Here is a 21,163-nt window from a genome sequence, read left to right as displayed (position 1 = left end):
TACTATCTTAAATACTGATTTACCCAAAAGTTTAAGTTCGTGGGTGAAGGTAAATTTAATTATATATTACCAAATAACTTCATCTTACTTTCTTAATCTACTTTTCACAATTATCAAAGAACTCAATCTTATACCTTACACCCCAAATACAAACTTGGTAATTTCAACATATTAAACCCTTATTAACTCCAAGTAGTGGGGCAATGCCTCCTTAGTTTTTTAAACTTGTATTTATTTTCTCATAATATTTTTACCATGATTTTCATCTTTCTTAAGTAACCATTTAAAATCTTACCATTTTAAAAAAAAAAATTTAAGTTCTTCAAAACTAATATTGAGTTTTAAGAATTTGGTTTGGAATTTTTAAAGCGTAGCTAACAACACAATGAATTCAATAGGTGGAAGTATTGTTTATAAGATTAAATTTCGAAATCAAAAGACAAAAGAAATCAAATGGTTATTAACAGGCCTAAAATTTTAATTTTGTATCTAAATTAAACTTGTTTAATATTTCATTTAACATGTTCATGATGCATTGAGTACATATTATTTAAAAGTCACGTTTCTCCTCAAAATAAAAACCATGTGACAATTTCTTTTTAAGTCAACAACACATAGGGTAGGAAATCAAACTTCTAATTTCTTTATCGGAGGCACATTTCTTGACCAATTCAGTATTCTCATGTCGATGATGTGTTGATTCTGTTTGTAATCCTCAACTTGTATAATTAATATGCTATTTAAGCATTAATCTAACAAAGTTAATAGCATAGAATTATTAAATAAAAAGATTAGAAAGTTCCTATATATATACTTATTAGAAACACTTTTGAAAGTATATGGATTACATAGAGACACACTGTTAGGGTATTGGAGCCCAAAACTCCAGAGCTCCATTCTTTCTCTTAACTCATAGGAAAGCTTTTAATTGGTTGATTTGAAGGTGATTAATAAAGAAAAACACTACGGCTGGAATTCTTCTCTGAGATTAATGGGCTTAGCCTATTATATACACATTTATGCAGAAGGAAAACTGCACAGTGGTGTAAAAGAGCCGAGAGGCTTTATTTCTGCCGCTGAAGAAGAAAAGAGGCCGACTCTCAGTTTCTCTTCAGCATTTTAATTGTGGCATTGCGTGTTCTCGAGAGAATAATGTTGGGAGCAAATCGGTATATTTTTTCGGTGTTGTTCTTTTTTTTTTTCCTTTCTTATTTATTTATTTATTATTTTATGATCATTTACTTATTTAAAAATTTAAAATATAATTTAGTTTATTCTACATTTATTTATATCTCGCATAAATTCCCAACACACACATTGTTGAAAGCTTAAACACTTTATTAATTAGAAAATTTTCACCTACAAAAAACGACTCAAATAAATTATACAATTTCAAAAGCTCAATAATAAAATGTATAATAATTTAACTAAAAATTAGGATTAATAATAATGGATGATTGTCCAAGGCAAGGTTCTAAGTCCATGTATAGGTTCAAGTCAATAAGGTACCAAGAGGAGGCATAGAGGAATGCACGTCCAAAAAAAGAAAATGTCAACTCCTCAGGGTTTGGGCCAACCAGTCGAGCCGGTGAATATACACCAATCAGAAAATAAATGAGTCAAACCTGAACTGACACCTTGCAATCTTGAGTGCTAGAAACATCCCTGATACCATCGACATTTCACATCACCAGAGGCATGTGTTAGAGTAAGGGATAAATAGCTTCATTTGACCGCCACAAACGGGAATTTAAGTAATCTCCAAGGAGAGATCCAACCTTACTTCTTTTGTGCTTAGCTAAATAAGTCACTCTATGTATTAACTCAAGCATCAGAGTGTAGTAGGCTTTGGCACCACATCGATGCGAAGATCTCTTGCGCAGGTGATAACATGTAGAAATACAAGTTATTCTACCTCTTTTATCTAAACAATTAGAAAAAACTCTGAAAATGCGACAGCTTGATAAGGAATTTATGGAAATAATTACATCAAGCGATGACACACATAAAGCCTAATATGTCTACAAAAAGGTAAAAATCATACTTTGTTTAAGTGTAGAAAGTTTGATGATGCGATCACATGAGTTCTCAACGCCAATTTATGATCGCATAGTTGGTCGAGTTGGTGGTTTCAGGCGATGAGATATGACATGACTTGTGGGCAGTGGAAGTCAAATCAAAGATCAAGTTGGTATAGCTTATAGAAAGCTTCACTATAGAACCAATGAACTTTTGACGCGCAAGGTATGGAATTTAGTGCACCTTATCAGCACAATCATTAGTAAGAGAAGAAAAGCTGCCTCTGAACGCCTATAAATACACCATGAAATCGCCATGCAAATATAAACGAGAAGAATAGGAAGAAAACTTTGCAAAAATCCACTCCTCTTTCCACCATTTGTAAATCTTGAGGGAAAACTTAAGAATCACCTCTGGAGGCAGAAGAGGAACCTTATTTCCAATACTCCTAGTGAAGCAATCATTGACGGAGAAAGCAAGAAATTGCACACCATGACTTGTTTCCAATCATTGACGGAGAAAGGAAGAAATTGCACACCATGACTTGTTTCTCTATCCCCATTTCCTATCTTAGTATATTTATATTGTATAAACATTGAAAGACCTCTTTCCTCAGTAGGAATACATATCCAGTTTATCTCTCATCTGTCTTTTCTCTTTCCATTATGAGTAACTAAACCATTTATGGGTTGAGAAGCATTTAGCTAATATGAACTAAGCAATATTTAAACCATGTATTCTATTTGTTTTATGCATACACTACAAGAAAAATCACCTTTTTTACGTTTGCAATTTTAAATACTTGACGTTTTTATGAAAAATTGTCAAGAAATAGGTGATTTTGAAGAAAAAAAAAAGTCAAGAATTGTTTTTAGAAAGCAGAGGTTGTACATTTATTTCGGTCAAATTTAATACTTGACGTTTTAAAAATGTCAAGTTCAATTAATGGTTTCTTGACGTTTTTATACTAGAATATATAGGGTAGTATTACAACGCTGAAAAGTAGTGTTGCAACGCTATGGATTTCGACGAAAAAAATGAAATACGCGCGGTATCTCTCCTTATCTTCATTTTCTGATTGTTCAGAGCTCACTCTCCACCACTCAAATGGCTCTGACCATAACCAATGACGGTGCCACGAGAAACTACAGCAATGGAGATGGAGATGAAGAAAAAAGAGATGGCTCTTAAAGCTTCAACTCTCATATCAATTTCAGAGGCCTTCTTCCTCCATCTGATCTGCGCCCTAAGGCTAGCCCTAGCTTTCTGTATTGCTCATTATATCTACTCCACCGATCTCATCTCTGATCCTTCTCACACTCTCTTCTTGATTTTGGTACTTCTTCTCTCATTTTGAATCATCGTTCTTCTTTCTCCCTCTTCAGGCCGTTGAATGTCTGATTGTGATTCTTCTTTACAGACGGTATCGTTCAGACCGACAACAATGCTTGGTATACTTGACTCTCTTAGATTATTTCAGTTTAGTCTATTTGTTCAAGATAAAATGTATTGAGTGTTTTGAAACCAGATAACGAATTATTGATTACTCTTCAGGCCGTTGAATGTCCTTATTCTTTCTAACTTTACCTGATTACTGATTTAGAGCTTGGGTCTGGAGGCTCCCAATTAATGTTATTATTGTTGTTGTTTTCTTAAATTGATTGTTTCTATGTGGAAATAATTTGTGTTATTTGAAGAGAAGGGAAGGGAAGAGAAGAGAAGAGAAATAAGCTTGTTTTCCAGCTGCATTGATGGAAGCTAAATCTTTTGATGCTTGTCTTTCATCGAAGCAAATTTATCCAAATTATACAAATATTTTGTTTCTCATTAGCGATCGCCCCCTCCCATCCCTGCTTAGATTATGACTTATCTTCTTCATGTTAGGTGGGTTTTATATGTACATGAAGATTATCAGAGAATATGCCTTTCAACCTTTAGAAATATCAACTTTTCATTGATATTTGAGAACTTACAAGCTATCACATCCTAAAGAATGCAACAAAAATAGCAAAGAGAACTTTTCCAGGTTGCATTTATGCTGCTAAGAAAACAAAAAAGAGAAGACCTGTCATGAATAACAAGCTAGTGTAGAGATTGAATAGGGACCGAGAGACTCTATTTTTAATTTCTTTGAATCTATGGGATTCACCTGTCCCGAGAGAAAGAATGTTGCAGACTTCTTGCAAGAAATAAGCAAGTAGTGTAGAGATTGAACAGAAAAGAGGCGTAAAGAGGCGTGAGCTTCTTAAGACCAGCTTTTCATTGCTAAAGCTGTTGATGAAACGAAACTCATTTATCTACATTTTTAAATTTGTTCAGGTAGTAAAGTAGTTCCCTATCATTTTTTGTTTTACCTTTATATATTTTACGCCTTATTTGGAGATTGAAATAAATCCACTCGTTAATGTTGCGTCTGTGATAGAAACAACTTATGCGACCATTATCAAACCAACAATTGAAGGATGACATATTTTTCTGTAATGTTGTCCTCATCGTTTCTATTATGTAGTTACTACTGGTTGCGATGATTACAATGAGTATCTTTTTCCAGACAATAATGAATCATGACACAATGGATGACGGAGGACTTTATCTTGGGGCACTCTACTTTTATACTGTTATCATCCTTTTTAATGGATTTACAGAGGTGTCAATGCTGGTGGCCAAACTTCCTGTAATTTACAAGCATAGGGATTTGCACTTTTAGACTGTCATAACTTTGTTTCTGATATGCTTATTCTGATAGAATTTCAATCTCAAAGTTCTTGATTGTTTCTAATTCATATAGAATGTTTAATCTATTTTTAGCTGATCTTGGTGGATGGACCCGGATTGTTGTGGAGAAACCTTGTGGAGGCAGGAGCATAGTGAGCGAGATTTGGCTAGGATTACTTTATACGGGATTGACATAGATGTAATCTTTTTAATTGTTCTTAGAGGGGATGGGGGTTGTTGATTGTATTGACAATGTGTGTATTATTTATTTGATTGATGAATACTTTATGAGATTATAATATTGACAATGTTAAAGAAGTGAAGTTTTTATAAAGAGATATTGGTGGAAATTTGGTTGATATATAAGATTGAAAATGTGTGTATTATTTATTTGATTGATGAATGTATGTCATATATATACCAAATGTGATCGTTGGATCAAAATACAAGAGCAATTATAGGTAAAAACGTCAACATTACTAAATATTCTAAAAAAATCACAAGTAAATTTCTTGACATTTTTTCCTTGTCAAGATTATAAATATTCTTGACATTTTTAACAGGTCAAGAACTCTCGTATTCTTGACATTTCTAACATGTAAAGTAGGATATATCTTGACCTTTTATCATTGTCAAGTTAAAAAAAATTTTGACATTTTTTCCTTGTCAAGAACACTCATATTCTTGACACTTCAAACATGTCAAATGTCAATGTTTCTTGACTTTTTCAAATGTCAAGTGTCACTTTTCTTGACATTTTTAAAACGTCAAGAAAATCGACATTCTTGACACTGATTTCTTTGATATTTTTTAAAATGTCAAGAAAAGTGACACTTGACATTTTAAAAAGTCAAGAAACACTGTTTTATAGTAGTGATACTTATTGAAATGCTTGAATAACTCGAGAGATTATTCTAAGTAAATTGATGTTCGAACGAATTAGAGATTTAGAACCCATAAAACAAGAAGAGAGGTCCTTTAGAAATAAAGAAATATCTCTTGAAACATACACTCATTGCATGCATCCTAGAAATAGGATATTGTGGCTATGTAAGCTGAAAAATGTAGGTTATAATTTTAAGTGTACTGCTTGAATACACGATTTATATAGGTTATAATTTTAAGTGAATATTCTTCTCAACCCTACCATCTCTCATTTGAATTTCACATTCATCGCATACACTGTTTCACTCGAAGTGTAAATCTCATCAAAATCCATCACCTGTTTAGTGTTCAAATTGTGTCAAGATCAGAGCATTAGTTGTCAAGGAATTCACAATAAAACAATCCTTGAGTTCAACCTTGAACTCACCAGGACTCTAGTTGAGCTTATACTTGAGTTAAACTAGATAAAACAGTGCGTTAGAATCCAATATTCAACATTCATTTCATCGCATGGTATGAATGCATCAGTAGATCAACTCAGAATATCTCGAGACCAGACTAGAGAGAAGCTGGTCGGAAGTCAAAGCCATCAGAGGCCCACATCGAAGCCCAATACAAACAAGATCCAAGCACTAACAGCAACAATCAAGAATAATAGTATCCGTAAAACAATCATGCAGGTAAAAGCTCTTTTTTTAGTACAACGAACAAAACAAAAGAATTTAAGGACACAACGAATCTAAAAGAAGAACAGAATCCACCCATAAAGAATGGTCTTCAAACCACGCAGCTAAATGCTTGAAAATTTTTGGTTGGCTTAGCAACAGCATCTTATACGGTTTGATTTCTACCCGATATTCATATTATACATATCCTTGTTTTAGAGAGAAATAAAGGGAATCACTTATGAAGCACAGATACTTCATTTGAGGCAAAGAATCCGTATCAAACACATATCGGATACCGATAGTTCCAAATACTTCCCAGATACGTATCTGACACGTGATTTGACGTATCTATTTCTACGCGTACCTTTTTTTTTTAAAGAAACAAGACAGACAACAACTCTAATCTTTTCCAATCTAAAACTAGGCAACTTATTTAAAAAAGCTCACTATTGGAGTCCAAAACTAAAAGGAAAAAAAATAAATAAAAGACCAAACTTAGAATAATCTAATCTTCATCTTCACATTTGAGTCCCCACAAAATCCACCAAAATATAAATCATTTGGATATCTTCAACAATTCACTGAAGAAGTTCTTCGTTTATCTTCATACTTCTCCCTCTAATCTTCTTCTTCTTCTTTGTAATATGAGTCACTTTTCTATTGCATTTTATTAACTATTGTACTTCAATATCTTACATGTTACTTTTTTTTTGTATTGTATTTCAGTATTTGCATTCTATTTTGTGCTATTGTTNTATATATATATATATATATTAAAAATATATATAAAAAATGACGTATCCGTATTTTAGTTTTTTAGAAATTGACGAATCACCGTATCTGATTGTATCTGTATCATGTAATCGTATCCGTGTCTACGTTTCATAAGGAATCACAAATTATTCATCATGTCGTAATATTATTGTTCTAATATATGATAGTTAAAGAGATGATTTTAAATAGGCAATAATATCATATATCATATTCTAAAAGAAATCTACTCAATTATTAAAGCAACCCTATAAAATAGTTCCCCAAAACTATATTGCAAAAAAGTTCACCCACCAACTCTTTGAGATTATTTTAATGTCCAATTAATATGCGTTGCGGTAAAAAAAACTACTTTAAATCATAAAAGTTGCCTTTCAATATTTAGTTATCATATGGTTTATACTAGTTTAGATTCGATTCTTCCATTTAAAATATATACGGTAAAAAATGTATTATCAAATTTAAGCATTCTTATTCAAATTTGTAAGAGTTATTTGTCAACTTGAGTAGAAATTTGAAATAAAAAAAAAAAATGTTAAACACCATTTTTTGTTTTTTACTTTGAAATTTGTTCAATTTTAGTCCTTATATTTTTAACTGTCCAATTTTAGTCTATGTATTTTGAATAAATCTTAAATTTAATCCCTCCAAATTAGTTATAATCAAAATTGGCTAAATAATAATAATTTTCATGTAATGAAATATAATACGTGAATATGTTATCAAAATTTAGAATGAAAATATTAATAAATAACAAAAAAAAAAAAAAAAACAGTCATAAACAAGTAACAGAGAGTAATAGAGATTAAATGTAACACTTCTTCAAAATATGCCTACTAAAATTGGACACATTTAAGAATGTAGAGACTCAAATTGAAACGATTTAAAAATATATAATGACGAAAATGATATTTGAGGGTATAAAATTAACTAATTGAAGCATTATCTATTTGAATCTTCAGTCTCATACTTGTTCCATTCGTCCAATACATGAGAGAATCATAGTTTGAATTAATCAAGCCTCAAAAGCATATATTAAACAAAAAGTGATGACACAATATTGTTTCTTTGTTCTCCTTTCATGTTCAAATTATTCTTTATATTTTGTGAAAAAAAAATATTCTTTATATTTTATTTGGGCCCTAACCTTAGCTTTTGTATATAATTTCATTTTTGTTTAGATATTTTCAACTATTTTTAACTACTTTAGCCCAAGAATCTTGACATTAATTATAATCATTTTAGTTATTTGGTTAACTTTTTATAAAGGAAAATTTATGTTTTTTAATTTCTAAAATTTTATATATAAGCGTGTCTGGTCTCTAAGATTTTAAAATGGGCCTTTTACTCATCAAATTTTTTAGAATAAGTTTAAAGGGCTGGCAGGAGAAATAACAATGTTTCATTTGGAAAAAATAGCAAAAATGTTTTCAAGTTATATAAATAGCAAAACGAATTTATATACTAGAAAATACTAATTAGTAAATGACAAAACTATCCTAAAACAACAAAGCTAAGTACAAATGAGAATACAAAGATATGCTGTTTAAAAAATAACATGAATACAACAAATACACTCTACCTAAACATTCTAGAACCACAAATACACAGTATTTAAACATTCCAGAAATAAAAATTAAAAATCACCCAATATGGTCCATAACACTTTCTCTCACCTATAGAATAAGTGTATCGTGGTAGAGGTCATTAAAAACTTATGAATGTTTGTTCGGAGGAAAAGTTTATGGTGACGCCTCCAAAAGAATTTTGAAACAAAAGAAAATTTATAATTACATCGAACTACTCACGAATTATAGAGAAGCCAAGAATTAAATCTCTCATTAGTTAAATTTGAATGTGAAAAAGCAGTAAAACTGGGATTTTTATTTTTTATTAATTTGAAAACATGCAGAAAATTAAATTGTAAGGGATAAACATAAACAAGGGTTGGGTCATCTAGTTTTCAGATCAAGATAGACATTCAATGCAATTTCAATCATTGTTTTCTGCCAATTAATTATACAATCGAATTATGCATGCATAACTACTCGCTCAATTCAATCTAACTAGAACTAGCATGAATCTAACCAAGAAAGCGTCCTAATTATTAATTAAGGTCGAAAAGGTCATACCTTAATTAATTTACATGCTTCTAAATTCTATTGGGTTTGATAACGGTCATATAGAACTAAAAACACATGCATTACAATTTAGGATTCAATTATGTCGATAAACTATCAAGAAAACCATATTCAATTAACCAATTTTATCTTTGGACCTAGCAATTAGTATATTCTAGAAATAACCAACAAATGCCTAATTAACTATTGTTATTTAGATGATCTTAGCTAGACGTTCTTATGCAAAAATAAATTTAACAAGATATTCATGCAAAATTGTGACGAACTAAGAATCAATTAGCCTGCACGATTATGCATGAAAAGTCAGTCTCAAAATCATGCATTTAGGAATTAAAGAAAATTCAAAATAGACATAATTAAGAATGCAAAACATCAATTGAGAGTAGAGAACTCAAGAAATTAACATCAAATACTTGATCCAAGAAACTAGATGGAATTTATCTAAAAAATCCATAGACAAACCCATGAGATACAACCCAATCCATGCTTACAATCCAAAATAAAACATAAATATAACCTATTGATATGGAAAATACAAAGGGAAAAGAAGAAAACTAGACCTCTCCTCGACCTCCATGAAATTCAGCATCCTTTAAACCTAAAAATCGAAGAGAGTATTTATAAAATTGGTCGCAACGTTGCAATACTAGTGAGAGTTTTACAACGCTCTTACCGATTCAGCCTCAAGCGTCAGGCATGCATTGCAATGGTGATGGGACTCTCTTTTGCGACAGACGCGTGCGTGCAAACGCTGGCGTTTCATTAATCATCGCAATGTTGCAACATCAAGGGTAGCGTTGCAACGCTGCCCTGCATCCCCAGCTTCTACCGCTCAGTGTTGCGCGAGCGTTACGACACTCTAACAGGGGTAGTTTAGTCATTTCAATTCTTTTGAAGTTTAGATGCTCAAATCACCTCCAAATTGCTTCAAATTAACTTTGTTTCTCGTCAAATCTCTAATTATATCTCTTGATTGCTCGATACCTACAAAATAAGATAATTAACCCATAAAATCCCTTAACGAGCCTAAATTAAGTAATGAAATATAGCTCTTTTTGAGAGCTATCAATGTCTACAACGATGGACTTCCTCTAAGGTGGGAAAGAGAAAAGTTGATTGTACTGGTGGAGTTGTTGTTGGTAAGTGAGTATTTGAAATGATGTGACTATTAGAAATATAATTGTGTGACATCAAACCAGTTATTGGGAGTTTCATCGTTTTCATTTCATGTGACCATTTTGTTCATGGGTTCTTGAAAGCCAATTTTAAATACTATCAATCCTAGAACATCATTGTTGAAAACAATATTAAAAGTAGAAACAAAAGAAAGAAACATGTGTTCGAGCGAAGAAGGTCGGCAGCCTGGTAAAAGTGATCGTCAAAAGCTAGCCAAAACGATAGAATTCAAGAAATAATTGCTAAATGAACGATCACACACATGAGGTTGAGAAAGAGTCCTAAAAAAAGTAATGTAAATGGGGAATTTGAGCATATGACAAATTTTAAGGTTTGGTTTTGAAAAATGGCAAAACCGATAAATAATAAGATTTATGAAAACTCACATGACATACAGATGGCCACGAATTTTCAAATCCCTATTTTACCCTTGTTTAGTTTGTAGCTTTTATTATTGATGAAACTACAAATACATGGTAAGTGTAGAAACATAACAATGACGAGTTCTGTATATCGGGTAATTGGTAATGCATTAGTTCTTCACTTTCCCTCTAATCAATTCATTTGAAAATTTTAAAATAACTGCTTTCCTCAAAATAACCATCATTCCTGATTTTTCTCACCTAGCTAATCAATGAAGATTTTATTATTAATTTAGATTATGTTTAACCACTTTTCGAATTAATCTCACTTGAATTAAATATCTAGATTTTTCTACCAGATTTATATTTTAAATATCCATATATTATCAAATTTCATTTATCTAATCAAAATTTAAATTTATTCAAATGTTTGAATTGTTTTTCATTATTTTATACACATCCTTAATAAAATTAACAAGATTTCAACCATTTTTTTAAGGTTTAAATTGTTTTGTATATGTTATTAGATTCAACTGTACATATTTCTTATTTATTCATTACTTTAGCTGATGTTTTGATAATACTTGACTTGCTCTTAGTTGGTTCGTATGTTCAAAATATTAAATATATAGTAAGTGTAGAGCTTTATTTATAATCAAGATATAAATACAATATAAGTGGAGAGCTTGATTAATAACTAGGATATAAATATAATGTAATTGGAGGGGGTTAATAACTAAATTAATCATATTATAATCTAATAGATCCAATTTCAAAATTGAAAAATGAGCGTCATTTCATAATTTTCGCACTCTTTTGGAATTTGAATTTATTTTTAATATTTAAATTAAATTTTGATAACTACTTCCCGAAATGATTTAAAATAAGCCAATTTTTTTCCTAATTTTCTCTCTGTAATTGATTCAAATTAGTTATCTATTTTTATTTGATTTAACAATTTTTCGAAAATATTCAGAGTTAATCCATCTTTAATTTGTTTATCACCATTTTGATTTTAATTTATAATATATATTTAGATTTTACATTATTTTATTTATTTTTATTATTTTAAATTCAAATTATTTTTTTTATCGTGATTAAGATTTTACTTAATATTTTATACATATCATCGTCTAACAAACTGTATATTTCATTTAAATTTGATCATTTTTTGTATTTTTTTTAATCACCATTCATTATCATCTTATTATATTATTATGCCATTAATTTATCTTTTTGACAAACAAATAAGTATTCACTTTTGTAATCTCGCTGTTTTTGTTATGTTTCTACAACGAGTTAGACTTCTTTCGTAAGTTTTATGATTGGTGGAGTTATAAATATATTGTAATTGTTTAAAGCATAAATGAAAATGGAATTATGAACACACAATAATTGTAAATAAATGAACTCCCCGACCTTTCTTCTTCGAATTATATTTGAATTTATATTTTATTATCAAATTAAATTTTATCTAACTTATCGAATTAATTACAATAAACAAAAAATTCCTGATTTTTCTCTTGAATTTATATTTGAATTCATCTTTTATTATCAAATTTGATTTTATCCAACTAACTTTCAATTTTTTTTTAATGTTTGTCACAAATTCAATTATATCTAAATATTTTTTTTCATTATTTATACATATTGTTAATTTGATCTTTTTTTCCTTCATATTTTCAATTGTGAAATTGGATCTGTTAGATTATAATATGATTTATTTGATCATTAATCAAGCTTTCCAAGTACATTGTATTTCTATCCGGATATTAATCAAGCTCTCCACTTACATTAAGGGCAAGTCAAATAACATCAAAATGTTAGTTAATATAGGGACCAAATATGAGATATGAACAATTGAATCTAATAACATATACAAAAAAATTGAAACCCGCAAAAAAAAGGAAAAATATTCGATTAATTTATTAAGAATATGTATAAAGTAATGAAAAATAATTTAAACATTTGAATAAATTTAAATTTGATTAGATAAATGAAATTTGATAATATATGGATATTTAAGATATAAATTTGGTAGAATAATTTACATATTTAATTCAAGTGTGATTAATTCGAAAAGTGGTTAAACAGAATCTAAATTAATAATAAAATTTGCATTGAAACATTTGCTACGTGAAGAAATTCAGGATAGGAATGACGATTATTTTAAGGAAGGCTGTTTTTTCAGTTTTTCAAATGAATCGATGATAGGGAAAGTGGAGAACTGACGCATCAGCAATTACCCGATATACCGAATCGGTCATTTTTTATGTTCCTACACTTACCATGTATTTGTTGTGTTAGAATAACAAAAGCTACAAACTAAACAAGGGTAAAACATGGATTTGAAAATTTATGGCCATGTGCATGTCATGTGAATTTCCATAAATCTTATTATTGGCCGGTTTTGTCATTTTTCAAAACCAAAACATAGAATGTATCATACGCTCCAATTCCCCAAGTTTAAAAGGTCCTTAAGACTTAAAAATATTTTCTTTATAATTTTAAAAAATGGTGTATCATTTTGAATTTAAAAACAATTAAATAATAATAATAATCTTCTCCCTCTTCCATCAACTCTCTTCTCTTCTTCTTCCTCTTCGGTTGGAAAAAAATCTCAATACTACCGTAGGAATAAGTAGAAAAATAATTGAAAAATTAAACGAATGCAATAAAATTGGAAACACAATAATTGACATGGAAAAATTTCAAACAGAATAAAAAGCCATGGACAAAAAAATTTTCCCTAAAAATTATTACAACCACATAGAAATCTCTCATTGACTCTAATTATAAGATAACTCTCTCAAAGCATTATATCACTCATATAATTGAGCTATTATACCAAGTTTAAAATGTTTCAAATTTCAAATTAGCCAACAAGAGCGTAGCTCAACTGACATAGTGTTCATACTATCACTTCAAATTAGAATGATTTAATACTAAAAGCATAGGTTGCTTTTATAGTGCTTAGCTAAGAAGCACAGACACAGATACGGATACGATACGATATAGATACGGATACGTCAAAGATACGTTAAATATGAAGATTGAAGGATGAAGTTGTGGATGAAGGGGAAATCATGAGTGAAAGAGAAAGGAAGAATGTAGATTTAATTATGTTTAAAAAATTGTCCCACGTATTCCCTTCACGTATCTGGAACCAGATACGCGTATCTAAAAATAAAAAATAAAAATAAAAAAATCAGATACTTCAAATCACGTATCAGACACGTATCTGGACGTATCCATATCGTATCTGTATCTGATACCGATTCTCTACACAATTAGGAGTATCTGTACTTCCTAGTTGTTTAGAAAGTCGCTGACCATAATTATTGTACACTAATAATCTTAAAATAGAAATTGTTTGATTAATCTAGTTTGCAATTAAAAAAATACATCAAACACTAAGTTAATGCTAAAAATGCATCCAATACTAAATTAATACTAATAACCCATTAAACCCTAAACTAATACTAAAAAATTATTTCAAAAAAACTATATTAATCATAATAGTTCAACAACCACAAACTAATGGTTAAAAGTTCATCAAATACTAAATTAATACTAATAATCCATCAAACCCTAAATTTATTCTGGCAACTTCAACACATCTAATTTAGTACAAATATGATCAAGCAAAGCCTCACTTATACTAAAAAAATTCAACCAATACTAAATCAATATTAATATAATCCAACAAATCCTAAATTAAAACTAAAATAATCAATAAATACTAAACTAATACTAATAATCCAACATAAAACACCAAGAATTTAACACATTCAACGAAAAATACAACAATCAAACATAAAAATAACATGTGACTGGAAAATGAAGTTTAAGGAAGCAAGAGAGAGGTTATCGGTCTGAGGTATGGGAAAATTTGAGAAAGGATCAAAGGATCAAGACAAAGGATCTATTGGTTTTATTATTATTATTATTATTATTATTTTAAGGTATGAGAATGCTCTAATTTTAATTCTTTTTAAAATAAAGGACAAATATCAATTTATATCCCTAAACTTTGGGAGTTATATCAACTTAAACCCTAAATTAAGAATTGTATCAATTTAAATCCTATATCAGTTTAAACCCTAATTTTTTGGAATTGTATCAATTTCAACCCCGAACTTTCGTAAACGTATCAATCTAAACTCTAGACTTTCATAAATGTATCAATTTAAACTCTAAACTTTCATAAGTGTATCGTCCAATAAAATATAATGGAGGGTTTAAGTTGATACAATTATGAAGGTTTGGGGTTTAAATTGATACACATATTATAGTTCAAGATTTAAATTGATACAATTATTGGTTTTAGGTTTAAATTGAATACTCAAAGTTCAGAATTTAAATTGATACAATTATTAATTTAGGGTTTAATTTGATACTGATGGAACACGAGACATACGCAATGGAAAAATGACCTAATTACACTTTAATTGTTTTTAATTAAAAGGAAATTAGCATGTAATTTGAAGGAAAAAACAGTAATTAAAAAATTACCTTTGAAGCTCCCGAAAACCGCTTTTCCTTGTTAAATCTCGACCCAAACTCTTCTGGACTACCACTAGAGTTGACCTACTATCCTCTGGACTCAGAACCGGGTTGTGGGACCCGATGGATGAAGAAAACCGAGAAAGAGAAAGAGATGGAAAAAGAAATGGATTTTCTTTTGGTTTGGGTTTTCTTTTTTGAACTTCACTCAAAGAAAAGAGTTTTTTTTCAGCCCAACTTTTGAAAACTATTTTGACAAAAAATGACAAAAGTCTTTAATTCAAATTCAAAAGCCCATTTTATAGAAAAAAACCATGCTAACATTTGCATGAAACAAATCCATAAAAACCCAACACCTATAATTCACTATCTTAGTAGACTTAATTCTCCACTATAAGCCAACACCTAGTCCACTATTTTGTTAGTGGAATTATCCAACAAATGTTTGGATTTTCCCACTAACTTTAGTCAAAGCGCAATATAGTCATTTGGTCAAAGTCAAACTTTGACCAAAAAGTCAACATTATATTTTGACTTTTTATGATTTTTTTCATGTTGACTAATTTTGACCTCCCGAGCATGAATACGCATCCATTTTCTCGAAATTCAAATCACATTTGAATATATGGTTGATCAAAGTTTGATTTTTCAAAGTCAAAAGTCAATTCTTTGACTTTTTACATCTTTGACCATTTCCATTATTTCCGAGCTTTAAATAGGAACGTATTCATATTCTTGATATTTAAATCACATTTAAATATTAAAATTGTATCTCTAAACTGAAAAACCGACCACTATATCACATATACTTGTCGGTTTCTCTCTCTTCACCTAATTCGAACAATTCGAATTATTCTATCACACTATTCTAAGTTTATTCCATATGAACTAGTAGGGGAAACTAATGGACCTATAGATCATGGGCTCCAATGATCCGAGATTAGGTGGCTAAAACTCTTTTAGACGGAGCTAATCAACATTCGTTAACTAACGGGTCATTCCACTATAGTCCCGTAGTTGCACTCCCTTCACTATAGATATATTTGTGTTCATTTGATATAACCATGATTAGTAAGCTAATCCTTCACAGGTTGTTCGTAATCTCGGCTGGGTCATAAAAACCGTTTTACCCCCAAGACTATATCTTGTTCCTTAAGTTCCACTGATCCTCTAATGAACAATTAGTTTAAGGTCCAATCTATAAATCGAACCCCTCTCGGGCCAAGGAGAGGATGAGGCCCCTTGTTCAAGACCTGGATTCAGTACTAAAGGGAACAACCTATTTACTATCCCTATAACGAGTATGAGTGAATTCCGTCTTGCACCCTATGTTCCCAGCTATCCACCTGATCTTACCCCTAAAATGGAAGGCTTATTGGACCAGCGATAATGAGCTGCCCTCACCTATGCAGATCTAAGGATAATTCCGAGTGAACAGGAGTTCATAGTTAACTCAAGATTAAGATTAAGTTACCTAGGTCATCAATTAACGAAATAGTCAGTTTTATACATTAAACGGTATTTAGAATGTAAGAAGTGACTATTTCATGATTCAGTCTTATGTAAACTCTTTACATAGGACGCTCCCACTTTCATATCTCTATATGAACGATTCAGGATCACATCGTTTGTACTAACTTCAAAATGGGCCGCATCCGTAGTGTCCCGCGTCCAACCTTATTCATATATTATAGACCATTTTGGCTATATATTTAAACTTGATCCACATTTATGTCACTACATAAAGTTCAAACTACATTAAATAGTATCGGGACCTTAGTTTATTGGATTCAAGATTACAATTTCAATAACAACTTTATCGAAAAACAAAACAGAATATGTTTATTAATTTACAAAATACGAGTTTTAGGACATAAAATAACTTTAGATATAAATTGATATTTTCCTAAAATAAAATTAATCATTCGTGGATGAATAAAATAATCCACTTCGTCTCTTCAAGAGATCAAGATGCTTGCGTAATGCAGATGTGCAAATCTGGACAGAGAAAATCTAATTTGATTTCTATGTGCTCAGTAGTGAATTTATTTAATTAGAGAAGTCATGACCTGGAAAAAAAATTATGGACATCGATACTTGTCAGATGTTTTTTGTAGTAAAGTTTTAGGAAGGAGGGTTAACTTACTTTTTCTTGAATCATAATATTAGTTGACCTAGGATTTTCCCCCTTCCTCTTCGGATTCGGATTTTTAGGGTTAAATTTTCTTTCCCTTTTGATTATGGTTTGTCGAACCGATGTCCTTGAGCTCGAGCTCAAGGATGAAACTCATGGTGCCTCGCCCTGGGGCTCGCCTAGTCGAAGATTTATTTGGATTTTGAGCAAGATACCTAGCCCTAAGTCTTGTTTATGTCCTACTTGAGCCAAAATGGTGGCAACTCCAACCCATATACTATTGAGTAAAATTTACCTATAACACGTCAAATATAAACTATAATATTCAAATAATAAGTTTTAAAACAATCATATATTCTTATTAAGTTCCAAAAAATATAATATAAATAAAACGAGAAGAGGGAAGAAGGGTTAGGGAGAAGAGAGAATAGATAACTTTTTAATTATTTTTTAAATTTCATAATGACACATTAGCTTTTAAAATAATTTAAAAAATACTTCAAGGACCCTTCTAAACTTTTCTTAAAATCTCAAGATTAAAAGGAGCCTAATTTCAAAACATTATTGACTAAATACACCTATTTATCCTAAAATTCAAGGGTTAAAAAATTGATTTTCCCTTTTATAAATTATTGTGCATATCATTTGTTTAATATTTTACTTAACAATTAATATATATTTTTTTTAAATTACACAATATCTTTAAAGTTACCTATAGAACCTAAGTTGTTAGGTATTAAAATTTCCAAATAGTTGTAAGTTATGCTCGCCACACAAAGTTTATGAACTAAAATATTCTATATTCAAAAGTGGAAGAAACTTGATTGACAAATTAATTCTATGAAAACTCAAATAGACCAAAACATTTAAACTAACATTATGTTGGGATTGCGACTAAAGTCCTATATTGACCTAGATAAAAGAAAAACCATATCAGCCTCATTGGATATGAGGCCAATTGAGTGAAATAAAAAATAAAATTTATGCTTAAAATGAACTATATCATATTATTATGGTTACATATTGAAGTTTGTTGTCCCGGACACATTATTTTTAAAAATTACTAGTTCTAGTTTTGTAATCTAAAGACTTTAACCAAAAGGTAGCATGTAGTTTCTAAAAAAACATTTCATTAGTCATTTCAAACTTTATGCTTTGCTTGCTTGCTTATTAAACTTTGCAAAGTGATGCTTTATTCTACATGCAAGTCAACAAAACCAAGCTTCCCTTTTATTTTATTTCTTTGCAAGTACTATTTGGAAAAGATGGTTTGGAAGAATATTTAGTTGCCAAATTTGAATAGTAATTGAATTTCTAAAGTGGGTTGATGAAAAGAGAATTATTAATATAAATCAATCATAATATCGTTATGCTCTTTATAACATTTTATTTTATTAAGAGCTAGCATATGATATGAATATAACATCAAAATACTCAAATTGATGGGCCAAAAAAAATTACTAAATTTAATCTAATTTTATTGATTTACGAGAGATACGATGTTATGTGATTGGTTTGGAAGGATTTAGATTCGAAAAGATAATATTTTTTACATTATTTTTATTAGATAGAAGTTGCTCAAATTCAATGATTTTATCATATAAGTGTGATTTAATTAAATAAGCATCTTAAAAAGAACCATAATTTTTGTTGGATTTGCTTTATTATAAACTAGTGAACCACTTTAATTAACACATCAATTGAACAAATTAAAAGTGGACAAAGAAAATCTACATAAAGATTTTGGGAAGAAAATTTAAGAAACATAAAGAAAAAACCCAACAAAAAGGAGATCATGTACATTGGACTTTGCATCCAATTGGATATAAGCCAAAAAGAGGGAGATGAAAAATTTTAAAAGCGAATGCATTCTTACCCAATAGCATCTTCTTTCTTTTCAATATCTTTTTAGTTCAAGGCACTTCATTAACACAAACAATCAAACACATCCTCAATTCATTTGAATTTTTGTTGTTAATTCTCTCTCTCTCTCTTTTAAAATTTAAATAATAATAAGAAGAAGAAATTGTCTTTGACAGCTTACTTTTGTCGTACACAACAATCAATGAAGTGGGTTGTTTCTAATATTGAAATTATTTTACAACCTTTTTAAAAATTCATTGCCTTAAAAAGAAGAATAATTTCAATTGTACTAAAGCTATGAGTGAGGACTTAAATGCAAAACTAGATCTTTTTATATATATATAATATGTGGGTGAGGATCAAAACTCCGATCTTGAAATTATTAGTACATATTGATGTCATTTGAACTATGCTCTTTTGAGTAGAAAATAGTTATTTTTACTGAGTGATTAGCTAAACATCTTTTTAAATAATTTTTTAGAAAATAGAAAATGGTGCTTAAAAACAACTCTAGAATGTCAAATTATAAGTTTAGTTCTTAAACTATGGTAAAGTTGTATATTATAGGTCTCTTTAAATTTTTTATTTTATGTTTAGTTGAGTGTTTGAAATTTAAAAAACAATAATGAATAGATCTCATAAATTTTTAATTTTATATCTAAAAATTATCATATATATTAAACACCTTTTTTGAGTTTAGAAATTTTTTAGAAGCCTAAGCTCTTTCGCCTATATATATATATATATATTATCTACCCCTCCTTTTAATTGTATTTATAGAATCTTGAATAATAGATGTTAAACAATAAAAAAATATTATTTTTTATGAAAAAAAAATACTATTTTATTCCTTATATTTTGAGTTTAATTTCATTATTATTTTATTCTCAATTATCTAAATTTAATCTATGTACTTTAAATAAATGTTAAGTTCAGTCATTATTGAAATTGGTTGAATATTAATAGAAATTGTATGTAAGAGAAAGAGACCATATGAATATATTTTTTAAATATAGAAAAGGAGTGTTAATGCGAACTAAATTTAATGATTTATTAGAAATACAATAACTAAATTTAGATATTTAAAATCACATTGACTAAATAGAACAAAATATTGATATTGTTTTAATATTTCTTTGTGTATATATTATTTATAAAAAGAAAAATTAAATCATTGGAAATTAAATTAAAGTAAATTTGGATGATTGGTATTGACACATTCTGTCTCTTGAGATCGAAGATTCAATTTTCCACTGCTCCCTCAAAATTTTAAATTGGATCATTAGAAAACTTTTATTTATTAATTTACAAATATCTAAAAGAAATCCTTCGGTTCAGTTTTCAGTTTTCAATAATAAAAAATCATAGCATATTTTCAATAATTTTCCAATAAAATTCAACCATTTATTTAAACAATTAATGCAAGTCACGTTCCCGCACATCATGTCATCCTAATTATTTGTGCAAATATCGAAGTAAGAAAACAGCCAAAATGTCCATTTAACGTAGGAAAAATGTGAATTTCATTTTATCCACATATAATTCAATACTTTATTCTAACGTTTCATTTATAAATTATGGTTAAAATACTAGTACTCGGAAGATGGTTCAATTTTAGTTCGTTTCACTTTTAAATATTTAATTTTAATTTTTATATTTTCAATAAAATTTAAATTTAATCTCTAAATAGGATAAATTTCTATGAAATTAGTTCAATAACAATAATAATATTTTTCCTATAAGAAAATATAATATTATGAACGTATTTCCAAAATTTACTGTAAAAATATTAATAGATAAAAAATTGAAAAAATCAGTAATAAACTAATAAGAGTGATTAGATTTGTTGAAAATACATGGACTAAAATTCAACTAGTCTCAAATTACATAGACCAAATTTTAACCTAAAAATATTGATGAAAC

At 29.2% G+C, this 21,163-nt stretch overlaps 1 protein-coding gene across 3 annotated transcripts; it reads left to right on the top strand.

The window, feature by feature from the left end:
• The first annotated feature begins 3,027 nt into the window (after positions 1-3,027).
• LOC120088535 lies at positions 3,028-5,095 on the top strand. Of its 3 annotated transcripts, none has more exons than XR_005484959.1 (3): positions 3,028-3,287; positions 3,405-3,470; positions 4,828-5,095. XR_005484959.1 is itself a non-coding variant. In XM_039045921.1 (3 exons), the coding sequence occupies exons 1-3, from the start codon at positions 3,146-3,148 to the stop codon at positions 4,929-4,931; spliced, it is 345 nt and encodes a 114-aa protein (XP_038901849.1). In that variant the 5' UTR covers positions 3,028-3,145; the 3' UTR covers positions 4,932-5,095. The 3 variants fall into 3 exon arrangements, 2 of the variants coding, with proteins under 2 accessions (XP_038901849.1, XP_038901856.1); XM_039045921.1 differs by having other exon boundaries at positions 3,028-3,355; positions 3,440-3,470; XM_039045928.1 differs by having other exon boundaries at positions 3,028-3,355; positions 3,440-3,470; positions 4,571-5,095.
• Positions 5,096-21,163: the final 16,068 nt, after the last annotated feature.

This window comes from Benincasa hispida, chromosome 1 (assembly GCF_009727055.1).
Source record: "Benincasa hispida cultivar B227 chromosome 1, ASM972705v1, whole genome shotgun sequence".
NCBI classification, from domain to species: Eukaryota; Viridiplantae; Streptophyta; class Magnoliopsida; order Cucurbitales; family Cucurbitaceae; genus Benincasa; species Benincasa hispida.
This window is presented reverse-complemented; position numbering and strand designations above follow the sequence as displayed.